At 42.1% G+C, this 17,334-nt stretch overlaps 1 protein-coding gene across 12 annotated transcripts; it reads right to left on the minus strand.

Annotated features, from left to right (window-relative positions):
* Window positions 1-1,984: 1,984 nt before the first annotated feature.
* cnot2 (CCR4-NOT transcription complex, subunit 2) lies at window positions 1,985-9,065 on the minus strand. 12 transcript variants are annotated; one of them, XM_070446084.1, is made up of 15 exons: window positions 8,986-9,065; window positions 7,723-7,902; window positions 7,327-7,399; window positions 6,881-7,028; window positions 6,464-6,649; window positions 6,233-6,312; window positions 5,896-6,042; window positions 5,361-5,518; window positions 4,974-5,091; window positions 4,650-4,806; window positions 4,463-4,524; window positions 4,337-4,386; window positions 4,112-4,212; window positions 3,704-3,854; window positions 1,985-3,373 (listed from the first exon to the last, which is right to left on the minus strand). In XM_070446084.1, exons 2-15 carry the CDS (start codon window positions 7,888-7,890, stop codon window positions 3,287-3,289), a joined length of 1,686 nt encoding a protein of 561 aa, XP_070302185.1. In that variant the 5' UTR covers window positions 7,891-7,902; window positions 8,986-9,065; the 3' UTR covers window positions 1,985-3,286. The 12 variants fall into 12 exon arrangements, with proteins under 12 accessions (XP_070302185.1, XP_023854623.1, XP_023854624.1 ...); XM_023998855.2 differs by lacking the exon at window positions 8,986-9,065 and adding an exon at window positions 8,731-8,979; XM_023998856.2 differs by lacking the exon at window positions 8,986-9,065 and adding an exon at window positions 8,436-8,528 and having other exon boundaries at window positions 7,780-7,902.
* Window positions 9,066-17,334: the final 8,269 nt, after the last annotated feature.

A 17,334-nucleotide genomic window follows, 5' to 3' on the forward strand; every position in this document is an offset into this window, starting at 1 on the left:
TGTGTGAATTGGACAATTTTCCTGTCCTGCTAAGGATTCGAAATGTAACGAATACTTTTGGGTGTCAGGGAAAATGTATTGAGTAAAAAGTAGATTATTTTGTTTAGGAATGTATTGAAGTAAAGGTATTAAAAAATATAAATAGTAAAGTACAGATACCCAAAAAAACAACTTACAGTAAGTAGTACTTTAAATTATTTTTACTTAAGTACTTTACAACACTGATGATAGCTGAAAACACAGGGCCGTAGACCATAAGTGCACATTGAATAGAGAAATGTAGGCAAGGTTGATCCCTCAGGCTTTGTTTTTGGTTCAACGTCATGCCTACAAGTGTCTGTCCACCTTGATTATTTGATCTGAACTACATGCACAAAATTATGCTTTGATTCTATTATTGAATGAAGATGAGTTATTAAGAGAGAAAAAACTATGTTGATGAAATGGTAGCTATAAGTGATAGCTAAAATCTAAGGGACCAGTTCTGAGTGTCTTTTGACCAATCAGACTAGCTCTGAAAAAGATCTGGTGTTAAAAGATCTAATGTGATTGGTCAAGAAAACATTTGGTGGAGAAAAAAAAAATCTGAATTTGACTGCCTGTGTAAACGCAGCCATTGAGAGTGACAGGGTTGGAGTCAGTAAGGACTTTTGGGCAGAACTGTGACCCTAATCCTAACTGTAGAAGAGAGAAGTAGGTCAATGGATTGGTTTGATACCCAGGTTGGTTCATTTCAGCCATCAGCTTGGCATCCTAATTCCAATGTCTTGTTTATGTTGATTAACCTGTAGTAAATCCAAGGCATTTGTGTTTAATAACCATGATTAGTGTATTGTATACTTACAGATACGTCATGGTAATAAAAGAGAGTTCTAAAGAAATGCATTGTGTGTTTACTAATCTCTCACGAACACACTCCATCTGACCAAATTACACAAGATTTTAGTTCTGGGTTAACTGAGGTTGTGTTTACTTGTATAATTTCTCATTAGGCACAGGCARTAATCACAAACCAATTATGACTTCAAGAAATATCCTCTATTTTGTGATTATCACATCTCTGTTCAAGAATGATCTATTATCAGCCTAGACCTGTATTAGTCCTACCTATTCCAACCCTACTCCTTCCTTCCACACCACTGGCCCAGAAATGGTCCTGTCTGTATCAGCAGGTCAGTAATACACTGGTTATACACAGATAATACAGATACAACTCAGAGGACCGTTGGAAATCGTTTTGTATACACTGAGTGGACAAAACATTAGGAACACTTTCCATGACAGGCTGACCAGGTGAAAGCTATGATCTTGGCAGGTAGTCTAGTGGTTAGAACATTGGGCCAGTAGCTCCAAGGTTGCTGGTTTGTACCGCTGAGCTGAGGAGGCTCTGTCGATGTGCCCTTGAGCAAGGCAGTTAACCCTAATTTCTCCTGTAAGGCGCTCTGGATAAGACCATCTGCTAAATGATGTAAATGTTAATGTCACTTGTTAAATCTACTTCAGTGTAGATGAAGGGGAGGAGACAGGATAAAGCAGGATTGTTAAGCCTGTAGACATGGACTGTGTGTGCCATTCAGAGGGTGAATGGGCAAAACAAAATATTTGAGTGCCTTCGAATGGGGTATGGTAGTAGGTGCCAGCACACAGGTTTGAGTGTGTCAAAAACTGCATCTCTGCTGGGTTGTTCACGCTKAACAGTTTGCCGTGTGTATCAAGAATGGTCCACCACCCAAAGGACTTCCAGCCAACTTGACACACCTGTGGGACGCATTGGATATGGTCCAGCTTCCCTGTGGAATGCTTTCGACACCTTGCAGAATCCATGCCCCAACGAATTGAGGCTGTTCTGAGGGTAAAAGGGGGGGTGCAACTCAATATTAGAAAGGTGTTCTTAATGTGTTGGACACTCAGTGTAAATATAGTGTCAAATGTGTTTGGTTCTCATTAAGAATGCCCCCCCCCCTCAGAAACCAGACAACAGTAGTTCAGGAAAGCCTTTTTTGCTTTATTAAAAAGAAGCTTTGAACGTCAGAAAATACAAGATTGGTCTGTGTGATTTTTTCCCCTTCAAATTATTATTCATTTTTCCTTTTCTTATGAAAGGCTGCTGTTTAAACAGCTTTGAGTGAAATGTGTCCATCTGTCCTCTTGCTTTGGACTTTAGGGGTGGATGTCCTTGTTTTTCCTGAGAATCAGGCCTGTCCTTGTTTGTCTTTTTAATTTGTATTTCTTCGTAAGTGCCCACAGTGCCGAGTATGATGCCCTGTCCAGCAGATCCAGAAATGTCCTGTTTTATCTACATATTGTACTCCATGCTGACCTCCTAAAGATGAGGTACAAGGCAGGGCAATTTTTTCCTCCAAAATAGATGCCATATATATATATGTATAKACATACATATATATACACATTCGTACATATATATCTTTATTCATGTGATGTTCAAAATGTTTTTGTTTTTTTAAATGTACACGTTTACAAAATCGTAACAAAGACTGGAAAGTGTTTCGCTCGCTCTGGAACAATGAAGCTGGGTAGGTAATCTAACACTTCACTAAAACGGTCTCCGATTTGTATATTGAAGCCAGACAGAAAATACCAGTCAAAAGGAAGGAAAGAAAGGGATGTGGGGCCAGTGGAGAAGAAAAGAGGGAATGTACAAGAGGAGAGATGGAGAAAAAGAAGTGGAGAGAGATGTGTAGACAGGCTACTTATCTTTCCAAAACAAAACATGYGGGAGTGTTTTCACATGAAAAAAAAAGCACAAACAATCTTTGTGTTCTTTTATTACTAAATAATGCAACAATGAACATTGCACTTCTTCCGCCCTTTCGTTCTCACGTGTGGGATGGTACTTGTTGGCTTAGCCTTCCCCACCTTTCTCTGTTCTTAACACTTGGGGGGTGGGGGGGAGATGAGGCATAACCCTTGTTCTGTCACTGTAAAGTGTGTCGGTATTGTCCGTTTTCCTACCTTGGACCAAACAGGCTTCTGATTCAGAGACGTAAACAAAACACAGATCCTGGTCAAAAACAAAACAAAAACGATGAAACGAAAGGAATAAAAACAGAACAAGTGGAGGTGTTTGGACAGCACATAATTTGGGAAAGGCAGGGCTCAATTTTCCCCACCCTTACGCGGTGGTGAGCGCCTCCTCTGAAGTCATTTTAGCCAGATCCTCAAGGAATAAAAACCAGGATGGATGCCTGGGCCGCAGCGCACCATCCTCTTCAGGCTGGGAGGAAGGTATGCAGGGACAGCGGTCCCCCTGGGACTGTACTAGGCCTCAGAAGGCCTGCTGAGCTGGGTTGTAGTTGAAGGTAGATGGGACGTGGGGCCTCTCTTCTAGCTTTTCGTACTCCAGGTGGAACTCCTGGAGGGATAGAGAACACATAATCAGCAATGGAGACGGAAGATTCCTGTTGAGTTTATATTGCCTGAGTGAGAATACTGATCATCAATATCAAGAGCTGAAAACTCAGTGACAGYCATCACCAGTAACAGAGATACAAAAAGTCTATATTGAACCAACGTTAAACACGTACAAGTTCAAAAAAAATAAAAAAACTAGGATGTCAAGCACGTAACTCCATCAAAGGAGATTCACAACTCAAAACATACATGTAAATCTAAATAGCACACACAGCACTTTCTCTTCATGTTAAGTGTATTAATTGAGGGTAGCAGATACTAAAGCCAATACCTTTACCTTGGCTACCTTCCTCCAGTTAAGACAATCAAAGAAGTAGTAGGTCCCCCTCTCATAGGTGTTGGTCTTTAGTGTGGGCTCCATGCCCGGCGCCCGCGTGATCCACACCCGCTCCTCTTTGTGGTACCGCCAATCCCGGTTAAAGCTGCACCAACACCAGACAGGCAGGAGAGAGATGCCATTAACGCACAGTGAGTCAGTAAAGAAAAAGGCACAAATAACTCCTTGATAACAACATATAGAAACTATGAACAACTACTGAAAGAAACCGATAAGGTGATCCTGGGAAATAAGGCGTGCTAATGAATCCTAGTCTAATTTAGATAAGATCCATGTTCAAAGACACCTCTCTCAAGGGTGCCTTCGTGAAAGTGCCTTCAGTAGTGATAGTACAGCACTTACAGCTCTACTGCTGCCAGGAGCTGTAGCAGGTCTCCTCCGTTCATGTAGTACAGATAGAACAGCAGGTCTTCACCGTACCGCGCCAGTTTAATAGCTGCCAGCTGAGGAAGAGGAGAGATGGCTTCATCAACACCATCATTTGGTTTATCCAATTATGACATTGTGCTTTCTTCCAGAGTATAAGATCAATACCACTTGAAAGGGGATTACTGATTTATCACTTACCTTGTCCCTTATGTGGATGTTGGTTAAGTACTCAGAGGGGACGTGGAAGTCTGAAAGATAGGAGGCACCAGGGTCACCAACAGGCTTAGTGTGGGGTATGTGTGTGTGGTCAGCGTAATATCTTACCAATGTCTTGAGGTCGACACGGTGCTGATGCCCAGGGGGAAGCAAACTTGGGGTACAGGTTTCTGTCAGAAGAGGAGGGGACATGTTACTATCAACAGACTTAAGATGAATAAAAACATCTAACAAAACATTGATTTTGACTTCTGTAACCATTCAACCTAATGTTCAGACAGAGCAACCATCTTACTCTGGAGAGTTGAGGTTGAGTCCAAGCGTTGTGAGGTCACTCCCCAGTGCCAAGTGCACCATGCCCGGGTCCGTCTCCGCTGCTCGGATAAACGTCAGCAAGCCAATCATCCCAAACTGGTCCGTCACCATTCCCCCGGGAATGTTCGTCACCCGCCCTACAGATGTGGGAAAATCCACAGTGAGGGAAAATAATAACCAAGTAGAGCTTTCCCTACAGCTAATGCAAATGTGGACCATACCAACGGTCATGCAGGAACCATGTCAAAACCCACTGAGGTACKCAGGTTGAGACCGAGAGGTGTGATTGGTTTAGCGGGCTCACCGTCAGGTAACACCTGGATCCCTTTCTTCTGGCTGTTGTTCTGTGCTGAGCTCGTCTTGTCTCCGGGGAACTTAGGACCGTCTGCACTGGACGTGCTCTTGCCTGTAGAGTTTAGGTTCTGCACAAAGCAAAAAAACAATGAATGAATAATTCTCTTTTTTATTACATCTATAAGCCACATGACATCATGGAACATTGCTTTGAATATAGGATGTCCACTCTACTAATTCTATGGTGAAAGACTTGAATATGCAGTAGTTGTTGTTGCTCAACATAAGGAGGCCTTGTATGGTTGCCTGTCCATGTATGGCATGACAACGACCAATGAAAACAGACTGACAACCAGGCTAAAGGCAGCCTGTCTGTCTGTCTGACTGTCTGACTCACTGTTTTGCTGTCATCGTTGCTCAACGTGGAGTCCTTGTAGTTGGGACCAGGCAGTGCAGGGAAGTCCTCGTTGTGGATGGAGAAATCCTGCGTCGGCTCGTTCGATGGCTTCGTCACCATGCCAACTGATGAGGTCATGAGATGAAGAGAAGAGGCTTCTTAAATAAATCACCACAATGAGAAAGAAGTTTAGCCTTGGGTTATATATACACACACCATTGGAGAAGGCCTTCTCCCTTTCTTCATCACAATTTGCCACAGTTTATATTTGAAGAGAGACTGAAGTGGGTTGAGTATTTACACTGAGAATGTGTCTAGCAGTGTTGACTGGCCCACAGTAATATGACGAGGCAGTGATGCTTTGACATGTGCACTGCCAAGTTCCCTTTGCATCCAAGCCAAGTGCATTACAATGAGCCCTTCTTACAGGGAGCCCTTCTTTCTAGTGCACTACACTGAGCCCTTACAATGGGTAGCCCTCCTAGTCTAGTCCACTATTATAAACCCTTACTAGCGCACCATACAGAGTTCTTACCATAGGGGGCCCTTCCAGCTAGTGGGTTAAGTAGTGGCGTTGGGTTTGCGCTTCCTTCCCTCCGACTCCTGTCTGCTAACGCAGGGAAGTCAGACAGGTCTAGCCCCGTCACGTTTTCACTGCCGTCTGTGAGGGGCAGGTTAAAGACTTGTAAGAAAGTAAAATGGTGTTACTCTTCATGCTGACAGCATCTTATAGTGTGAATTTATAGGTAAAGTGGATGTTGTCAAAACTTGATGACATAAAGCCTACAGGTAAACTGCGCTGAATGTGATGTATCATTGGATGGCCAGACTGAGCATCAGATAGCTGGTTATTTTGAAGAGACACTACTAACCTGTGCCATTGAAGATGTTGCTTGATAACGAGTTGTTCATTCCAAACGCCTGGTTCCGGTTCATCCCGAATCCCGACATGCTACAAAAATACAGAGGAGAACTTTAGCCTCCAACTGGATCACCTTCATATTCAATCATCACAAAAAAACTATTGATGATTTAGACATTTAAACAGAGAGTTGAGAACAGCAGAGCTTTCAGTTGTATTGCCAGCCAGACCGAGACTGTACCTGTTGATGGTGAAGGGCTGCCGTGCAGGCTGCTGTTTGGGCATACAGATAATGCTGGGGGGGCTGCGGTTGGGGCTGCCCAGCCCTGAYCTGCCCATGCTGTTGGTCCTGCCGCCGCCCATCCCGATGCCCTGGCCCACCTGGGAGTGGTTCAGCATGTTCCTCGAGTTCATCGGCAGGATCCCCCTGTGGAGGAGACATGACGGGTTAGAGTTAGACTAATGGGTGAACAGAATGGCTTGATATGAAGCCAGGTGATTAGTTTACTAATAATGTCCTGTCCTGCTCTGGAACTACTGAACTGAACAGCTAACTAACTAACAGCAGAATAATGATTCCATAACATTTAAAACATTGGCTTATGTGGTCTCTCGGTCTCAAGAATCTCTTTCTCCAGCATCTCCATCTTACACACACCTGCTTGGCGAGGGTGGAGTATGGAGGGACATGGTGGGTACCCCAGTGGTGGGGGTGATATGGCTCGGTAGCGGAGTGCCTTGCGTTAAGCTSCGGTTTAACTGAGGCGTGTTGTTACCCATGCCCCTTATCGAGAAGCCTAGTGCACCTGKAACAGGAGAAATAGAAACAGTCAACATGGGACTCTCATCAAATTCCAAAGTGACCAAAATATTGGATATTTCTCATAGCGATATTTTGAGATCAACAAGAAGTGTTGAAGTCTGTTTTGAATTGGGTATATTTAATCGGGTACATTTACAGGGTAATTATTCTAAATTTATCAAATAGCTCCAGGTATGACTTGACTACAAAATTGTTACAGACCAAAATGTATTACAGCCTTAGTAGAAAAGACACTGAAAACCACAGACAGAAATGTAAGTGAACAGATGCAGCCAGCTTACTCTGTGGGCCATATAAACTGGCCCCAAGCTGGGATAGTTGACCTGATGACGACGGTGAGGGAGACGAGAGCATCTAGGAGGACAAGGAGAGAGATAAACCACAAAGTGAGAGGGAAGGACTGGAAACAAGAATACCAACAGATGACAATACCCTTATCAATAACACATAATTGCACATTAGGGCAGTTCGTATATCATTATTTACAAATCACATTACATTGGAATTACACTGTAATTGGGGTATTCAATTTAAAGGATAATAATAATAACAACAACATCAATGCTAAGGCAAGTTATAGTCATATAGGATGATGGAGTAGCCTAAATCTCCCTAAATATGAAAAATAACCATAAACAGATTTACATTATAGAAGGACGTGAAAACAATTTACTTACTTCAAGATCAAAGGGAGCTGTAGTAGGGATGTGCGATCGAGCAGACAGAGCACTTACGTCTTTGTCCGACCGATGTGGGTACATGGACGGCTGGCTGTAGTACATGTTCTCATCAGGGTAGTCACTTTCCACCCCCTCTACAAACTTCTTTCTCGTAGCACTGAACATGCCGTTTGTCACCTACAGAGAGTGGGAAGAAGGAACAGGTTTAAATATCTCAATTCCTCAACAGTCCATAGAAATTGAGACTGTCGACCAGCATGTCTGGATCCACTGTCCACGCTGTTTATATCAGATTTAAAAAACGATAATGGACAGGACAGGAGAGAAACACACAAGCCACGCAGTAGTGTACTATGACTATGGTCTACTACACATTCAGTTTCAACTGGTCCGACATCACAGCTCACTACCAGACAACACGCCCACACCTTGCGCAATGTGTGCATACCAATGCTTGACTTGGAATTAAATAGGTTCCAGTACTCATTTTGGGTGCCGGTACTGTTTATATTTAGGTGCAGGAGCTCCACAATAGTTGAGAGGTAATATACTACCGTATAAGACGAACAGGAGCTCAAGCAGTAGACAATCTGACGTGCTGGTTACTCAGCTCCACTGAGCTCCTGCCCAAGTCAAGTACTGGTGCATACAGTGTGCCTTACAAAACTCATTTACAATCGCGTATATAGTGTTGTTGATTTTCCACTCACTGTTATCATGCTGGTGTGTGAAAATGCATTGGTCAACATACAAAAACTGTGTCCATCCCTGCAGCGTTGCCTCAGAACAATTCAACAAGCTTCTGCTCAGGTGACACTATAAGGTTCAGTTATTATTCTCTACACCAAACTTTCCGTAAAGCATTTTGTGGCTAACGTTAACTAACAATACAGCGCGAGTCTGATTAGTTATAATAACAGTTAGTTCAACAACAAGCATCACTAGACTAACGTTAGCTAGCTAAATCCCTCCAATTCAACAACCCTTGTCAGGCAGTCTGCTTGCCTATAGGTAGCGATGTGCAGGTTGGGCCTGTTGTGTCTCCTATCCAGTTCCCAGTACCTTTCGGTCTCAATTTACGCTAGGAGCCACAGACAAAAACAGAGCGCAGAAGACTTTTCGAATTCAAATCTGCCAACCCGGTCCAAAACACACCAAACCGAATGACAAGGACAAAAAAGATGAATGTGTTGTGATGTGACGATTCGAGTCGGACCAAACGGGGTTATATTTGAGGGAAAAATACTGTAAAAACCTCACCGCATTAATTTCCCTTCTCCTCGTAGCTAGATCCAAGATGGCTGTGTATTCAGTATTCCACAATCGAGAATCCTGGGTGAATAGCCTTTGCCCTCTGACCTCTCTACAACCTCCTAACCATTTCCGCACACAAATTTTGAACGTTCTACTTCTGTGGGTACAAAGTGGCTAATACACTACAGGATGTATTTGAATGGTCTGCAGTATTATTTTTCTAGTTACATATATTGTTGGGTGAACTCACTATCGGTAGAAAATGATCAGTGTATCAACAAACTCAGTAGGTAAATAAATCCKAAAATGATAATAAGCCACTCTCATTTATATTATTTTCAAAACATAGAGGCAATGAACCCAGGCATAAGTGATATGACATCACGGTAGTAGCCTATACATCAGGGATCATCAACTAGATTCAGCCGTGGGCCGATTTTTTCTTGAGTGGATGATCAGAGCTAGTGGTGCACGACTCCAAGATTTTTGGAATCGACTTCGACTCCTGTGGATGGAGTTGAAAGGAGTCGACTCTTGCTCAAAACGCGCTGAAACGGATGCGAACACACGTACATACAACCTCATTATTGCGGAGTCCTACTAGGAAGACTACATTTGCGTTCTAGAGGACTGACATAAGCATGATGCTGCCCATTTGCTAATCAATTTAGTCTATAAAAAGACTGTTTTGTTTGAATATAGAAGGTGATGTGTAGGAACTAGACAATTTCATTGATATTTCTGCTGTGTGCAGCCTTGACCATCCCATGGGTTGATGTGTCACACTCTACGATGATAATCGTTTTCTTTGCCATATTATAGCCCTATTCCGACGGGTATTACTAAAGAGGTTGGTTTTGTCATTATTACCCAAGTATGTGCATTATTTATTCCAGAGGACGATTCACACAGGATTCGTTTTTTTCAAAACTAATTCATATGTATATTCACTACCGTTCAAAAGTTTGGGGTCACTTAGAAATGTCCTTGTTTTCCATGAAAACATACATAAAATTAATAGGAAATATGGTCAAGACGTTGACAAGGTTATAAATAATGATGTTTAATTGAAATAATAATTGTGTCCTTCAAACTTTGCTTTCATCAAAGAATCCTCCATTTGCATTAATTACAGCCTTGCAGACCTTTGGCATTCTAGTTGTCAGTTTGTTGAGGTAATCTGAAGAGATTTCACCCCATGCTTCCTGAAGCACCTCCCACAAATTGGATTGGCTTGGCTTGATGGTCACTTCTTATGTACCATATGGTCAAGCTGCTCCCACAACAGCTAAATAGGGTTGAGATCCGGTGACTGTGCTGGCCACTCCATTATAGACAGAATGCCAGCTGACTGCTTCTTCCCTAAATAGTTATTGCATAGTTTGGAGCTGTGCTTTGTGTTATTGTCCTGTTGTAGGAGGAAATTGGCTCCAATTATGCACCGTCCACAGGGTATGGCATGGCGTTGCAAAATGGAGTGATAGCGTTCCGTCTTCAAGATCCCTTCTACCCTGTACAAATCTCCCACTTAACCACAACCAAAGATCCCCAAACAATCACATTGCCTACACCATGCTTGACAGATGGCGTAAAACCCTCTTCCAGCATCTTTTCATTTTTCTGCGTCTCACGAATGTTTTTCTTTGTGATCCGAACACCTCAAACATAGATTTGTCTGTCCATAACACTTTTTTCCAATCTTCCTCTGTCCGGTGTCTGTGTTGTTTTGCCCATCTTAAACTGTTATTTTTATTGGCCAGTCTGAGATATGGCTTTTTCTTTGCAACTCTGCCTAGGCCAGCATCCCGGAGTCGCCTCTTCACTGTTGATGTTGAGGCTGGTGTTTGCGGGTACTATTTCATGAAGCTGCCAGTTGAGGACTTGTGAGGCTTCTGTTTCTCAAACTAGACACTCTAATGTACTTGCCCTCTTGCTCAGTTGTGCATCGGGGCCTCCCACTCCTCTTTCTATTCTGGTTAGAGCCAGTTGGCGCTGTTCTGTGGAGGGAGTAGTACACACCGTTGTACAAGCTCTTCAGTGTCTTGTCAATTTCTCACATGTAATAGCCTTGATTTCTCAGAACAAGAACAGACTGACGAGTTTCAGAAGAAAGTGCTTTGTTTCTGGCCATTTTGAGCCTGTAATCTAACCCACAAATGCTGATGCGCCAGATACTCAACTAGTCTAAAGAAGGCCAGTTTTATTGCTTCCTTAAATCAGCACAACAGTTTTCAGCTGTGCTAACATAATTGCAAAAGGGTTTTCTAATGATTAATAAGCCTTTTAAAATTATAAACCTGGATTAGCTAACACAACGTGCCTTTGGAACACAGGAGTGATGGTAGCTGATTATGGGCCTCTGTTCGCCTATGTAAATATTCCATTAAAAAACAGCTGTTTCCAGCTACAATAGTCATTTACAACATTAACAATGTCTACACTGTATTTCTGATCAATTTGATGTTATTTTAATGGACCAAACATTTACTTTTCTTTCAAAAACAAGGACATTTCTAAGTGACCTCAAARGTTTGAAAGGTAGTGTATGTCTAGACGATAATAGGCTACACTAATAACTCGTGCTTGGCTGCCAAATGTATAGGTCTCCCAATAATATTTAAATTGATGAAGTGTGATCCTAATCATTATTTTAATGATCTATGGTAGACTTCCTTTCTAATTACAATGCCCCCCCCCCCCAAGATACCAAGATGCCTATGCCCACGGTTCTGACTATCTGTCTGCCTGCTCCGATCCTCTCTCTCCCTCGTGGTTGCCCTTGCTGGCTCGCCTGCTCCTCTTTCTCATTGCTATGAAAAACACTAGTGTGTGTTTGGTCATCGGTCTGTTGTGTGTAGAATAGCRCAGCCTACTCGTTAATAGCCCCTATGTTAGAGCCGATTTGGACATATTTGTATAAAAGACAGAACATACAGAGCTCCATGTACGTTTGTGTAAATATATTAAATATGAATGTATATGATGAAATATTAGGTACGTACCTTTATGATTTATAGTTACCTGATTGAGATATATTCATTTGTTATTAGTGTAACTTAGTTTTTGGCCCCCCCTCTTGCCCATTCATTGCACTGTGGTAAATGTGTTAGGATAAAGGCAGGAAGTTGGGCCTTCGGTGGGAGGAGTCCTAGCTAGACGCGGGAGCATTATAGTCTTCTGACCATACAAATCAAATCAAATCAAATTTTATTTGTCACATACACATGGTTAGCAGATGTTAATGCGAGTGTAGCGAAATGCTTGTGCTTCTAGTTCCGACAATGCAGTAATAACCAACAAGTAATCTAACKTAACAATTCCACAACTACTACCTTATACACACAAGTGTAAAGGGATAAAGAATATGTACATAAAGATATATGAGTGAGTGATGGTACAGAACGGCATAGGCAAGATGCAGTAGATGGTATAGAGTACAGTATATACATATGAGATGAGTAATGTAGGGTATGTAAACATAAAGTGGCATAGTTTAAAGTGGTTAGTGATACATGTATTACATAAAGATGGCAAGATYCAGTAGATGATATAGAGTACAGTATATACATATACATTATATTAAGTGGCATTGTTTAAAGTGGCTAGTGATACATTTTTGATCAATTTCCATCAATTTCCATTATTAAAGTGAGCTGGAGTTGAGTCAGTATGTTGGCAGCAGCCACTCGATGTTAGTGGTGGCTGTTTAACAGTCTGATGGCCTTGAGATAGAAGCTGTTTTTTAGTCTCTCGGTCCCTGCTTTGATGCACCTGTACTGACCTCGCCTTCTGGATGATAGCGGGGTGGACAGGCAGTGGCTTGGGTGGTTGTTGTCCTTGATGATCTTTATGGCCTTCCTGTGACATCGGGTGGTGTAGGTGTCCTGGAGGGCAGGTAGTTTGCCCCCGGTGATGCGTTGTGCAGACAGGTCATATTATGTATTTTCCATGTCAAGTAATCTTTGCTTTAAGTTGATTGGAGAATCAATTTTTTTGTTAGATATAAGAAGAATAAACCTTTTTGTTGCACCATATCCCTGGATCTCATTGAGTGTTTTGGCTGTTTGGAAACCTTGAATGTGGACTGTATGCGTACGAAACAACCCCACTTTCAGGCTAGGGCAGTGGCTATGGTAAAGAGGAAAGGAAGCCACTACACCATACTTTACTGAACTTGCGTGAGACATTGCAAATCAATAAATTGCTAAATACAGGATTGTGAAAGCCTACAGCCTACATCTTTGTCATAAAAATTATATGTGTAAGTCGCTCTGGATAAGAGCGTCTGCTAAATGACTTAAATGTAAATGTAAATATGAGAAACCTATCATTAGCATCACCATATCCTGTTCCTTAATTGTTTGAAACCTGGACGTTTTACTTCATATTATGAGGCATGTTTTACCTTGTCAAAATCCTACCATAAAAACCTGGTGGCAATTATTTTTTTATTAAGACTTACTAATATGTGTTTCCTGCTCTTTTCTTTAAACCTTTTTTAATTGTCTAGCTGCCAAATGCATTATCCGAATCTTATGTGCGTTGCATGTGCGTTTTAGGACCGTGTTTTCTGGAAATTGCATTTTGGAACGTTCACGTGTAACCTACTGCCATGCTGTACATTGCTGCCCCTACAATGTGAATAAATAATATTTTATCAACATTTGAAGCTAAACATTCCGATCTGTTCCATCAGCCGTATTAATTGATGTGGCGTATGCCTTGACTAAACTAATTTGATACGTATCAGTCTGGATTAAGAAGTGAGTATTTGCAATGCCCACTGAAAAGTAAGTGGGTATACGGCGTATACCCTCCACTAAACCACTGGCAAATAGTTTCCTCCGTTACAAAAATAATGAATCTTAGGAGTCAAGCTTGACACCCAGAAATGCGAGTCGACGGGCAAGGAGTCAGGGAATCGATTATTTTGGAGTCAACTCCCCACCATACATGGGACCAGAACATAATTACCAATCATTTGTAGATTGCAAATTGACTGCAAGAAGCCCAAACAGATAATACTTTACTAAACACAGTCATTTCAAACCTTGCTTACATTTGGGGAACCCTGCTATACATGATATCATATTGTATCACCATATCATATTGATACAGTATGTCACTCACTAGCTACGAATCACCTTCACTAATGAATGTCAATAAGGATTCAAAAAGTATTACCTTATATCTATTCTATTTCTAACATTTGAAAGCATCTGCAAGGATTCTCATTGTTCTCCATCATTCCATTGTTCTATGTGTTATGCATAACACATTGTATAATTTAATTTATGCCATAGGCCTATCGGTTAACAGAGCATGTTGGATAAAATAAGTTGTCCTCTCCAATCTCTCTACAGTATTACATCCTATGGAGGGACCACCATATTGCCCACATTTTCTCCCTCATCAGTCGGTACTGTATTTCTAAGCCACCAGATGAAGAGTAATGTGCTGCCTAGAGAGGAGGGCTGAAGCTAAAAACAGTCTATCAGAGCACAGTCTGCCCCCCCCAGGCCTGATAAGGGAAATTAAATTCCTGCCCTTTATCTGGAAAATAGCCCCTAATGAAGGTACAGGAGATAACGTAGGAAATTCACACTTCAGAGTGTACTAACGAGACAACAGATGATACCACCTTCCAGATTGCAGAGAATTACGTAACAGGGTTATGTAATTGAAAATGGTTCCCATGCACATGGTAGAGTAAGAACAGATTAAGTCACATAATGTGGCCAAAAACAAGCTCAAACTCACTCTACAGTAGGGGAGAGTGGGGTAAGTTGAGACAAAGGGGTAAGTTGAGGGTTCTTTGTTTCTATTTATTTGTKATCTTKTTTTTCTTCTTCTATGGTATTATGGCGGTCAGCAAAGAAATGTTAGAGGTGCATGCCACCACCTACTGGATGGGTGAAAACTGATCAACTTTAATGCATAAATAACAGGGGAAGAGGAAGGGTGAACAAAAACTTCACTCCTTCAATCTCATTCAAATGTCGTCTCAGATCCCTACACAGGTTCAGGAGCCTGAGAGGGGTTGAACCTCTTCATTCAGTATTCCCTGTCATGTTTTGGCCGTGAAGTCCTGATGATCCCAAAATATTTTTGCCGCCTTCGCAATGATTTCTAGTTTCTTTGATTTTTTTATTTGTTTGTCCAGTGCAATTTATCACTTGTGCGATAAACACAATAAAGTCTACCTTCTTCACTGTTAGTATCCCAGGATCCCTCTGATGAATGACATTCACTGAGTGGCATCCACTCTCATCTTATATCCACTTGCTCCTTCCGCTACTTGCACTGCCTCCACATAGGAGACCTGCTGGATAGCCCTGATCCTAGCTAGCTACTACAACCGCTTTTACCCTATCAGGGCAATCTGGAGCGTGATTCCCATTACAATTACAGGACCATGCTTCCTCAGACTCTTCAACAACAACAAATACTTGCCACATGTCCAAACGTTTTACAATTATAACACTGAAGCAGATTTTGTACATACTGTCTTCACTGAATATCTCACATTCCCAAATGTTATATGAGTCAGTAGAAAAACTTAATCAAACGACAGCAAAACTGATAGGCTTTCCAACTTCTTTCCGTCAATCATTGAGATTTAACGACGTGCGTCTACCACTCCAGGTATGTTCTCCCTAATCCACAAAGCCTCAATGTCCTACAAGACGTCAGAGATGACACCTTTATTCGGTGCCCTACTCTGAAAATCATAGCTTTCCACATCATACATTAATAGTTTGTAGAGCCACAGCGCTCTCTTTCTGTTCTCTTGACACACAGGAAATCAACATACCGCTTCTGGTCACCCTGACCGAATCCACTTTTCCCAATGTGTCCTTTACCATCTTTGAGACCACGAACAAACAGGTCACCCAAAAAAGCATCCTTGCTGGTGAAACGCACTCCAACAATATATTCATCTTAATTTCCAACTTTAGACCTTTTATTTCCATTCTTCTTTCTCACCATTGTCCACTTATCATTCTCATCAACTCCACTCGCACCAACAAAATCAGACATTGTATCTGTTTCCACCATTACATGCATTTGTAGGCGGTTTAACTTACCCTGTCATGCGGTTACCCCATACCCGGGGTAAGTTGTGGCAGGAGACCACTTTTTTTGGACAAGCTATGTTTTCAAAACTGTAATGTTTACATGAATTCTGATTATGTCCAGGGAAATACAACATCCGGAAATATATGTAGATAGCTTTGATAGAAAGAATACTATATTTCCCTTGACAGAGTGATGCTGAATGTAAAAAATGGCTCAACTTATCCCACTCTCCCCTATGCAGTCTGGCTCTGGACTGATTGCATCCCACTTTAATCTTCTTTAAAAGCAATTGAAACAGAAAGACTACATACAGTACACTTCCCAGAAGCTCAGTAACCCCAGCCACCAGCTGTGGCTAGGTGTCCATAGCCCTCACACACTCACAGCTCACACCAAGTCAACGTGTGAGCGAAGCAGACAGGACTCCTTAACTTGGGGTTGACAAAGCCCAGGCCACTCTGGCATTTACATCCCCCTGATATGCCTCTTTAATTTTTTGGAGGCTGTTACTTAATTTTCCACTCCATGCAGCAAACATTTCAAACCACCCGATGATTTAAAGCTTTTCCAGCTTGACCAAAACACTCTCTGGCTCTCTCACACGGCTGCTTGCAACACTGTGCCATAGTTCAGAAACATGACAGCCTCTGCTAACAGTCACAAATTCTGCACATTATTTAAGAGTGAAAGGCCACTTGTGTGGCGATGATAAAGACTTGGCTCCCAGGCTGTGTGAGGGCTTGTAGACGGACAGAATGTAGATGACCTCCCGTGCTCTTTGATCACTTAACACCTCATACGCTTATCAACTGACTACATTCTGTTCTGCAGAACATAGACCACCCCCACCCCTTGCTCTCTCACGTTATGCAGAGGGGGAAAGTCATTAAGCACAAATGGGGAGGAGTGAGCAGCTCGTCATTTGCTACTGCTTAAGAGCCTAGGCAAAGCTCAGAGCCACAGACAGAAAGAGAGCGAGCCAACAGAGGTCTGTGCAAGGGTCTGGGAATATCGGCAACACTTTCACTAGGTGGGATACAACACTGACATACCACTATTTGGGGGAAAGCTGGCAAACATAATTTGGAAGTCTTATTGTGAGAAGGATCCCCTCAATCCGCACGACTCTCTAAAGTAGGTGTTTTTATAGAGACCGTCAAGTATAATCTCCAGCTTTGTGGGGGTCACAACATGCATGGACTGGTAGTTTGACATTGGAATTGCCTTTCTGGGTTTCAGTCAAGTTGTAAGGGATTCAGTCATCTAGTCATATTT

This window comes from Salvelinus sp. IW2-2015, linkage group LG13 (assembly GCF_002910315.2).
Source record: "Salvelinus sp. IW2-2015 linkage group LG13, ASM291031v2, whole genome shotgun sequence".
NCBI classification, from domain to species: Eukaryota; Metazoa; Chordata; class Actinopteri; order Salmoniformes; family Salmonidae; genus Salvelinus; species Salvelinus sp. IW2-2015.